This window comes from Vulpes vulpes, chromosome 7 (genome assembly GCF_048418805.1).
Source record: "Vulpes vulpes isolate BD-2025 chromosome 7, VulVul3, whole genome shotgun sequence".
NCBI classification, from domain to species: domain Eukaryota; kingdom Metazoa; phylum Chordata; class Mammalia; order Carnivora; family Canidae; genus Vulpes; species Vulpes vulpes.
This window is the reverse complement of record NC_132786.1, coordinates 103,724,045-103,735,370: the sequence shown is the minus strand read 5'-3', so window position 1 is coordinate 103,735,370 and position 11,326 is coordinate 103,724,045. Positions and strand designations below refer to the sequence as shown.

The following is an 11,326-nucleotide window of genomic DNA, read 5'->3' as shown; positions in this document are numbered from 1 at the left end:
TAGTAGCCCCCTGTATCATCTCTTTTCATCAGAGATGAAAGAGCATCTAGAAAAGTCCACATTAGTGATGACACTCATTGTTATTAGTTGCTCATCTGCCCTTATTCCTGTTTGAGATGGGAAAACAGTTGTACTCAAAAACATCCTTCAAACCCCACATCAGTGTAGGCTTAAGCAACAAATTTCGTCCTCAGTGAAGATGTGTTCAGGCTGGTGGAAAAATCAGGCTACTGGATTCGACTAGGTCCTTCCTAAACTATTAAAAGTCTGAAATTTGGGCAGCTCGGGTAGCTCAGCGGTTTAGCACTACCTTCAGCCCAGAGTGTGATCCTGGAGACCCGGGATCCCTGCATGGAGCCTGCTTCTCCCTCTGCCTGTGTCTGTGCCTCTGTGTGTGTGTGTGTGTGTGTGTGTGTGTGTGTCTCATGAATAAATAAATAGAATCTTTTAAAAAAAGAAGTCTGAAATTTTCTTTTTTTTAAGGAAATTATTATGTAAAAAGGCACACACTTGGTAAAAAAAAATTAAATTATTCTGCTCAGGTTAGAATAACAAGATGGCTACTTGCTTATTTTAAAAATATAAAGGCAAAACTGGCCAAAAAAAGAGGGAAAAAAAAATCCCAGGAAAGGTCTTGGTTTCCATTACCTATATTTGTATAAAAGCTATGTGTTGTTTTAACTAAACATCTGGTCTTTGTCCCTCATGTAGAGAATTCTGAGTTTTCTTGACACTTTGGCAAGAGGTACCATAACCCCCTGCCAGGCCAGTAAAAATCACACATTTTTCCTGCAAAGAAAAAAATGTCAATAAAAATGAAACATTAAAAAGCATAAAAGCCTGAATTGGAAAGCTGTGCTGTAGAGAGGCTGCTTCCTAATCAGCCTTGCACAATTGCTTTAAAAATTCTTTAAAACATTACCACTCCATATCGTTGGAAAGATTTAATACTGAAAAGTTTGTTCAGTATATTGTTCTAAAATATGTCCTTTAGACACAGGGAATTTGCGGTTTAATCAAACTTCTAGAATAAATCTTATGAATTAATTTTTATAATCATTTAATGTGTATTCCTGTACAAACTGATTCTTTAAGTGACTCCAACTTGAATTGAAATTCAACTGCTTTTACTATGTGGAAGAATCATCTTTGTCTCGCGTTCACATCAGCACCTCCAAGGCCCTGGCATTGTACTCTGTCATAACAAAAAAGCAGAGAAGTAAATACAATCCTACTATTAAAATATGACAAGCTCATTATAACACCCCACCCATAAATCTTGAAACAAAGACACCATCACGCATTTTTAAAATAGTAATGTTATACAATTTGCATGGGATATTTTATTTGGAACCAAGGCAGGTATTTCTTTGTCTCTGTGCACAATACACTGAAATGTATTATAAAGCAATGTCACCACCCACCTCTAAAGGGGGCCTGAAATTAGTTAGCAAATGGTTACAAAATACTTTGCAAACAGGCAATGCAAAATAAGACTACAATGCCCATGAAGTCTTCTGCAGAGTGCAACAACTGGACTATGCTTAGATGGAGAAGAAAGAAACCATCAGGATGCAAATGCCCTGGAAGTCAACTGCTGGGCTGAGGATGAAGAACAGGGTTCTCTAACAAAATTCTTCTGGATATTTAACATTTACCACCTCTTTGGTAGAGCTCTCCGTGGCCTTATGGGGTATAGATCAATGTGTGGAGGAAGCTAGCTCTACTGCACAAAAACTTTTTTTTTTTTTTGCTGCACAAAAACCTAAAGAAAAATTTGCAGCTCATGCCACAAAAACAACCACTTACTTTAAATATTGTCCTAGAGGTGCAGATAAACTAGAACCTTACAAGGTCCTAAGCAACTCAAGTCAGCTCAGTTCCTGATTGGTAGAAAGGATCTGTCCCCTCCTCTTACTGTCTGCCAGAGGCTGGGGAGCATCTAATGGGCAAGGAAAAATAATAAGTAATCAGAGAAGCCTTTTTTCTACCCTCAGCCAGGGGATCAGGGGAGCCTATGAAGTCTGCCTACTGGAAGACTCTGAAGCATCATCAGGAAGCCCTCTTTTGGGCTGTGTCATCCCTTTACACACCCTTTCTGGTGTTTGGATCCATTTGCACAGCAAGATCCATCAGAAAATATTGAACTTAATCAAGCAACATGTTGCACTGTAACAGGATAAACCCATGCTCACATTCAACCTACTTATACCTGACCGTGTATGAGTCTCAGTCTGGGAAAGCCTTAGATGTGAATCCTCACCAGGAAAATGTTAAGATGTTAAGATTTCTGGATAACCCAACAAACTTAAGCTCTAATAATATATAAGTCACAGGAAGAGAAAACTCTGGTCAACAGCCAAAAATGTAGAAAATAATTAACAACCACCTTCAATTTTAACCCTTATTCCTGAGACACCTGGGTAGCTCAGTGGTTAAGTGTCTGCCTTCAGCTCAGGTTGTGGTCTCGTAGTACTGGTGTCGAATCCCACATCGGGCTCCCCTGGAAGAGCCTGCTTCTCCCTCTGCCTATGTCTCTTGTGTGTTTTTCATGAATAAATAAAATCTTTAAAAAAAAAAAAACGTATTCCTAATACCAGTAAAAAAAAAAAAAATGTGTTCATTCATTTAGAAATAAAATGTCCTGAGCATCTGTGAGATAGACAATGGAAATGCCACTGTGTTCTACACAAGCAAGGCTCTGTCCTGACATAGTTTCCCCGAGCAGTACAGGGGGAGGGGAGGCAAGGTATGGTGTAGGACACGTCCGATTGAAAAAGCCACCACCAGTAAATACATCAAGAGGCTGCAGCTGGAGGTCAAGTGAGCTGGAGGTCAAGGGAGACTTCGTGTAACACGTGATGCCTCCTCAGCTGAGACCCAAACAATCAAGAGGTATAAGAAGGAGAGAAGGGAGTGGACGAATATTACATGCATCAGAAAATCATGAGCAAAGGCAAAAGAAATCACATCCATTTGGAAGAACAGAAAGAAGTTTGTCAGAAAACACAGAGGTGGTAGGGAGTGGTGGGAGAGACAATGCGGGAGATGTAAGGAGACTACACAAAATGAAAAGTGGGCCTAGGTGAATCCAAGAAAAATGGGAAATCACTGAAAGGTTTAAAAAAAAAATCACAGATATGTTCTACTTTGTAAAAATGCTTCTAATTACTCCATGGAGGAAGAATTGGAGAGGGCCAAGGAAAAGGTCTAGGCAAGAGAAAATAGTGAACCAAGTACTGGCGATGGGGATGGAGAGACGTAAACAGATTAATTAGAAGTTAGAGGAGGCGTGCCTGGGTGGCTCAGTGGTTGAGCATCTGCCCTTGGCTCAGGTCGTGATCCCGCGGTCCTGGGATCGAGTCCCGCATCGGGCTCCCCACAGGGAGCCTGCTTCTCCCTCTGCCTGTGTCTCTGCCTCTCTCTGTGTCTCTCATGAATAAAGAAATAACATTGTAAAAAAAGAAAAAAAAAGTTAGAGGAGACCGGGCAGACTGGCAGAGTGAAAGCACATTCATAATGCTTGGATTCAAATAATCCTGGCTCTGCCTTTGTAGTTGCTTCATCCTTCTGCACCTTAGTCTTCCTTTCTTGAAAGTGGGAATAATAACAATAATAGTAGTAGCTACTTATGGGACTATTATGAAGGCTAAACAAGTTAATTCACAAGGTACGTAGGATAGTTCTTGGCATGTGGCAAGTGCTCAAAAAAAATACTGTTATTATTGAATGTGATAGCTCAAAAACTAGAAACTAGCTGTTTATTAACTCTAGAATGGGATGAGGGAGAAAAGGGGAGAAAATAGTTGTGAATCTCGCAAAGAATTTGAGCCTGGTCAAATGTAGTGACTGTGCCAGTTAATCTATTTATTGCCTCTCAGCTCCAAATCCGCTCTTCATTTCATGCTCTGAGATAATAGAGATGGACCCCACAAGCATTTTATCCTTTACAGCAGGCATAATTTTAAGCTTTGTCAGTAAACAGCACTAGAGGGGTATACTACAGGAGGAAGGGACATCCCCTGGCTCGAATGGGTTTCCATTTGCTTCTTTTTGCTCCTACACATGGCTGTCAGTGGTGCATGTGGGGGGCATCTGTAGTACTCAACCCCATGGGGTTTCAGTGGCAGATTCCCACTGAGTCTCAGAAATATCCCAGAAAAAGCCTTCCCAGCCTTGACCCATTGGTACCCTGGAAGCACATCTCCCACCTGTGACTACAGACAGGCTCTGGCCTGGAGCAACCTGGCATGCTTCTCTGCCATCTATTCTTTCTCCAATATGGTTTGAATTCCTATCAGTTTATCCTTTCCTTGGATACTCTCCCTTGGCCCTCCACGTATTCTTTCTCATTTCATAGTTAACCCAGATTATCATTAAATTCTTTATGTTGTTTAAATTACTATGTTATTTTCTATCTCCTGATTAGACCCTGACAGAAACAGTATTGTTCATTGAAATGGGAAACATAGGGAGAGAGACAGGTGTGAAAAAGATAAATTCCAATTTGGACACAGAGGACTTGAGATGCCTGTGAGGCATCCCTATGGCACTATCTGGTAGGAAGCCAAGGATCTGGGGGCGGGGGGGTGGGTGTCTAAAGCTCAGCAGAAGTGTCCAAGCTGGACAGAGAGGCTTAGATGTGAGTAACCCTCAGGTCTCTAAAGTCTCAGTTAATGAAGCATGTATGTAAATGCCACACATACAGAAGATAGGTTTTTTTTTTTAATTTTTTGTATGCCCCTATGCCTCATCAAGAATCCTTAAATATGCTATGTATATAGGAGCACAATTCATCAAAAGATTTATAGTGATTTCACACGGTGTGTGTCAGGTCATGTTGTTTCGTATCAGTGTTTTCAAAGCTCACTGAAAATACAGTTGAAAAGTGCCAAGCTCTATGTTAATAAGATAACTCTAATTATGCTCCAAACTTGGAAGTTTGAACCTGGTGGAGGCAGGGAAGTAATTAGTCATATCGGCTACACTAGATGCTGACTGCAATCAGAAAAACTCATAGATGTGCCAAAATCCCAAGTAGCAGTACTGAAAATCGGTGTCCTGCTAACGTCTGGAACAACCAGATAACAAACACACTTTGAGAGAGACCCAGGCTGATCCCTTCCACTTTTTCCAGGGTGTGAATTCAGCCAACATAACTTGCTCCTTGCTTCACCCATTTCTCAAAAGTTTGGATCTACTGACCACAAAAAAAGGAAGTTCCATCAGCAGTTTGCAAAGGAACAATTTGAAAGAGAAATGCATTAAATCCTCAGGGAAATTAAACCCAAATAATCCAATAACAGTGTTACAAAATTAACCCTAGACTATGAATTGAATTAATTGCCTCCTACTGTGGGGATTCTTGGCTAGCACAGACCAAAACAAATGAGGCCAATGATGTCAACTGCCTTCAGAGAGGACTGTGGGCAAGTGCGACCTCAGGGCACCCAAGAGTTTACCCTTTGTTGTATTTCTCATTTATTCTGGAGATCTATAATACAGAGAAAGTCTTCACGTCTGCCCATCACAAACCTCAAATTATGGTTAGTTGCGGAATTGGCTCGAGGTGGCTCTAGAAGTAGCTAGAAATCAATCACTCTAAGGTCTTTTCTCCTGAGAGGGATGAATGGGCAGATGGGAACAAGTAATGATTTCTCTAGAATCCAGGCAGTCTAATGATAAGGCAGGTTTTTAACAACACCAGTCATCTGCTCCAAAAGAGACTCGCTTTGGCATTTCAGTAAATAAGCATTTATTTCTATAAATTCTTTTTTTTTTTTATGCCATGATGTCAGTATGCCTGTGGCAGTGCGAGATTACCTAAATAATATGAGCCAGGGGAGCAACAAAATTAGCATGTATGTGACTTACCAAACCTCTGCTAGGGTTCTTAAGGGCTCTGCAGAGGAAGGTAGGATACAGCATCATCACGGAAATACAATCCCAGTGATTTATACAGTTTTGCCAAATAAGGCCCACAGGGCAGATACAAAAGGCCTGTAACTGCCTCCAGCTTCTCCTGAGACAGCCAGTTTGTCAAAACGCCTAGCACATGGTCTTATGCCCACCTTTCACGTCGCAGCTGACATTTACTCCTGAAGCTTTAATAACCAAACAGCATTTTAGAAAAAGTTAATTAATGTCATTTTATTTGGGTATTATGTGACTTAGAACTCTTTTTACACTCTGAATTTTGTTTGACATTTTGAAAATACTACGCCTAACTCTTTTGTGTGGGTAAAAAAAAAAAAATTTTTTTAACATAGCTAGCATGTACTGAATACTATTTTTTTCCTTCTCAAGAATTGACGCAAACACCAAAATATTTTTCATTTGAGCTCAAAGAAAAGAAGCATCCTGTTTGTTTGGAATCTTAATTACCATGGCCCCAAACTTATCTAATTAGACGCTCCTTCATAATGAGGAAAATTATTTTCAAAGTTAATGAATTTGCAAACAGGAACATTGCTGTCTTTCCAGAAAGAATTACCCACATTCCTTAAATACATAGTTTAGTTAAGCACTCTAATTAATACTAGTACTTAAAACATGTGGAATTGGTTTCACTGATAAATCAAACTTTCCTTTGTTTTTAGACAGTATAAAAAGACCACGATTCCCCTTCTTGCAGACACCAGGCTACACATAGAAACTTAATTCTAGATTCTGAACAAAATGAAAGTTATTTCATCAAAACGCTTTATTTTATTGATTTTAGCCACTTCAAGCTTGTTAACATCAAACATCTTTTGTACAGATGAATTAATGATGTCTAATCTTCACAGCAAAGAAAATTATGACAAATATTCTGAGGTAAGTTTTTTAACTCTAACATGACTAGTATTAACTATATATTTGTCCCAAATCTAATGCTTTTGTATTTTGTAAAGAGTCGGGAATAAGTTAGTTTGTGCTTCATTGTTTGTCAAACTGTTGCCTTCCCATGACAGTACATTGATGTAACTTGTATTTTTTAACACAACAGCAAACAGTCTGGGCTCTCTAATGACAATTTATGTATAGGATATGATACTTAGCAAGAGTAAGGTGCATTAATAATTTTCACTTGGCTTAGAAGTACACAGTTGTAATTAATATTTGCAGAAATAAGATCTGGATACATTTCAGCTGAACATTTGAATTGTCTTCAGCTACAAACAAAAAAAAAAGGATTATATTTTCTGCTTAGTAAAGTACTGATGAGCCATAGATTTACCATAAATTTATGGTAATCTATATCTAAGTAAAGTATCCCTAGAGGGTAGAATTACAAGTTATTTTTATTTTCTTCTTTATGCTTTTACATATTTATATATTTTCCAAGTTCGCTGAAATGAGTATATGACTTTTTACAATCAAAAAAAGTCATTCAAAAATCTTCATAAGGACGAATTTTCACAGTAAAGCTAAATCTAATTAAGTATTTGCTATATTTCAAATGGTTCCTTTACAGTCCGTATTTTAGTGGCACAGTAACCCACAAGCCAACCAGTGCTTTACTAAAAATGTAATCTGTATATTAATAAAAATACCATCAGTTTCCTACAGTCCGTATTTTAGTGGCACAGTAACCCACAAGCCAACCAGTGCTTTACTAAAAATGTAATCTGTATATTAATAAAAATACCATCAGTTTCCTACAGCAGAGCTCTGAATATGAGCAGATAAGAAAGAAATTCAGTGGCGCTGCCTCTAACTCTACCCCAAAACCCGGCTAGTATCTCTGTTTCCATGTATCGGCCACTTTGGCGTTTAAAAAGAGGAGACACAAGAGACATGAAGAAACAGCGGGAGGTTTCTCTAAAATCAAAATATAAAAATATGTGAAATATTTCATAAACCACATAGATTGCGGTTTTAAAAAACTGAATGAGAATAACTGCAGTAAAACAAACTTTTGCCTCATTTCAATACTTTATTACGCTCCTGCTGCTCAAACACACTGCTGTATTCACTGTATTTATTTTATTAATATTTTATGGTTGTCTTACAGTAGTCCAGGGACATTGAAACTGGACTGCTTAAAGAAGCCTAATACGAACTATTTATCTTTAAAAATTCTGCATACGAATACACAAACTTTGTTTATAGTTTTAACAATTCTGCTAACTAAAGTCAGGATTTAAGTTAATTTGAGGTTTAAATCTATTGCTTATAACAATGATTTCTTTTAATATTCATTTCTAATCATAGCATGAAGGAGACCCTAAGAGGGAAAAGGAAAGAAGTCTCAATTTTGAAGAACTAAATGATTGGGGTCCAAGAACTGTCATTAAGATGAGTGCACCCACAGTCAACAAAATGCCACACTCGGCAGCCAACTTGCCTTTGAGATTTGGGAGGACCATGGAAGAAGAAAGAAGCACTGGGGCAATGGCCAACCTGCCTCTGAGATTTGGAAGAAATATAAAGGAAAGCATCTTAAGACATATTCCTAATCTGCCCCAAAGGTTTGGGAGAACAACAGCCAAAAGTGTCGCCAAGATGCTGAGTGATTTGCTCCAACAATCCATGCATTCACCATCTGCCAATGAGTTACTTTACTCCATGAACTGCCAGCCTCAAGAAATCCAGAATCCTGATCAAAAACACCCATGGTAAATACCTGAAAACCAGTTAAAATGCATGGGCCATTATATATAGCTGGTCCAAAAATGCTAAAAAGGATTGCCACTTTTCAGAAGAAGTTTCTAAGAAAGTTAAGTTTCTTAGAAGGAAAAAAGCAAAGGGACAAGGAAATAAATATCTGAGCTGAGAAGCACAGAAGACCAGATATAAACATGATCATAGGTATAAAGTAATGAGATGGCTTTCCCTAAGCCCCACGTGGGCATCAATCTCATTATTCAATAGCCACATACCGAGTAGGAAGATTCAATGACAGGATTGGGAATTTAAGCCTATGAGATATTGCCCAACATTTGACCTCTTTAACGTAAAAGGTCTCGCATGAGGGAGCTATCTATAAGCACAAAGGAAGCCATCCCAATATGTCAGGTCTCAAATACAGAAGGTTTTCTCCCTCAACTTTAAATCAAATCTTTTTCTTTTTTCTGGATCTCATTTTATAAATGAGTTCTATTATAATCATTGCTTGTATTAATATTAGCTACTATGTACAAATCAGAAAGCAAGAGGTTCATTAATAGGCAACCTACCTATTATTTTCTAGTAGAGAATATATATATAAAAACAACAAATTTCTATGAAGTAGAACATGACACTTTAAGGCCTATGCAAAGTAAGGCAGCAAGCTGTGACACCTTGTAAGTGAGACCTTTTCAGAACATTCCTGGTTTATTTTTTACCATGGCTCTTATCCCTATCTGATGTATGCTTAAGATCCATTCCCCTACTAGAATTCCCATGCTTTTTGTCCACTGTATATCCCCAGTGCCCATGGGAGAAGAAAAGGGGAGTATTTCTACATGTGGGAATCTGGGAAAGTTTCATGAGTTAGACTTTGAAAGGTAGCTCTGTTTTGAACATTCAGGGACTGGTTGGAGGAGAGAAGATACTTTCGGGCAAAGAGAGGAGTATGAACAAGACAAGACAAGCACAGCCAGGGTTCAGTTCGGCAAGAGCATCAGGGGTGTGAAGAGGAAAGGAAAGAAGGCAAGAAGTTTGGGCTAAGAGCAGAGAGTGCACACAGGGTCAAGTAAAGGACTTTGGGCAAATGAGCATTATTCATCAAGGAAAGGAGAACCACTGACATTCTGCTGAGGTCCTAAGATATTAAACAGAGGCAGAAATTGGCAGCTAACCAGATGTTGGCAATGGGACAGTCATGAGGGAAAGATGAGTCAAAGGTAACTTGGTAAGTAGGAATACATACTCATTACAAATTCATGTTCTCATCAACATCTCACTTGTTTCAAGTGCAACACGATTCAACTCAAATATAATTCAGCAATGAGGATCATGGCTTGTATTTTATATGTAATCTTGCTATTGTTATGATGGATGAGAACATCTTGCACTGCTTATGTTTTAGGAGACTGGGACTCAAGGAAATAGATGATGCAGAACTGAAACAAGAAAAATAAGAAGTCTGGAGCTTGTCCCTACAGATGATATAAAGCTGTGGCCTGTAGTCTGCAAACAACTCTATAGTGAAGACACCAATGAATGAAGAGTCACTGTATTTTGATGGGTTATTACTGACAATTTTTCCTTGTCACTAGAGCTAGTATCTTAAAGTTCTTTTAAAAAACCATTTAAAGATATTGTAATTGTAATAATTGAAAATGAAATAATTTTCATCTAAATAAAAAGAACATTGCAAATACTTAAGAAGCCTTTGGTAATGGAGGGGCTTGCGGGGAGGCTGAAGCCATACACCATCTTATGTAAAAATCATGGACACAGCCCCATTTGAAGTAAGAAATTAAAGAGTAGCCTGACAAAATATTATTATGAAATTTAAATAATTTAAGAGAGTAACATGGATGACAAATGAACAAAAATAACAAATCATTTACAAACATGTTTTTATACACTCATTTTTTCCATTACATCAATGGTTAATGATTGTGTGATAGGTTGAAATTTTTCTAAAAAGAAAGATTTTTAAAAAGGCAAGTGTTAGATGTCTCTTCTCTATATCTGGAAATTTGCCTTCTGGTGTGTCTCTTTTCTCCTCATTTAATAGTTTGAGTTTTTAATTGGCAGAAAAAAATCTGGTCATTCTTAAACAATTTATAAGCACAGTACGCCACAACACAAATGCACAGTTATTTGACTTTAGTCCTAAATCAGATATAGCTGGTTTATTGAATAGTCTGAAGTCCATAGGGTGCAAATAAGAAATGGTGTTATTTTTCTTCTATCCTGCTCCCAGCTGTGCAGTGTTGCATCTCCTTTCCCTGCTGAGTAGTGATCCCTTAATGAGATACCCTGGACGGATTCTATAACCTCCTTGGCCACTTCCTGATATTAGAAAACTCAGTCAAGTCCACAAGAAACACTCTTAACTAAGACAACAAACTGATGGTGACCAGAAGGGAGGTTGGTGGGGGGATGGGGTAAATAGGTGATGGGGATGAAGGAGGGCATGTGTGGTGATGAGCATCAGGTGTTGTGTGGAAGTGTTGAATCACTATATTGTACACCTGAAACTAATATTACACTATATGTTAACTAACTGGAATTTAAAAAAAAAATCTCAGTCAAGTCCAGTTAATGATGCCAACCTCATGTGCAAAGCAAAGCTTCCCCTCCCCCATTGCTGGCTAGGCCAGTGGCTAGAGGCCCTGAAGTGGTGAAAGGGGCATGTCTCTGCTCTTCCTCTCTTCCTCCCCTTCCTCATCTCAATGGTAGGGTG

At 38.5% G+C, this 11,326-nt stretch overlaps 1 protein-coding gene across 1 annotated transcript; it reads left to right on the top strand.

Annotated features, from left to right (window-relative positions):
* Nucleotides 1–6,638: 6,638 nt before the first annotated feature.
* On the top strand, nucleotides 6,639–10,148 carry NPVF (neuropeptide VF precursor). The gene is made up of 3 exons (XM_025993117.2): nucleotides 6,639–6,816; nucleotides 8,197–8,600; nucleotides 9,998–10,148. The coding sequence occupies exons 1-3, from the start codon at nucleotides 6,679–6,681 to the stop codon at nucleotides 10,047–10,049; spliced, it is 594 nt and encodes a 197-aa protein (XP_025848902.1). The 5' UTR covers nucleotides 6,639–6,678; the 3' UTR covers nucleotides 10,050–10,148.
* Nucleotides 10,149–11,326: the final 1,178 nt, after the last annotated feature.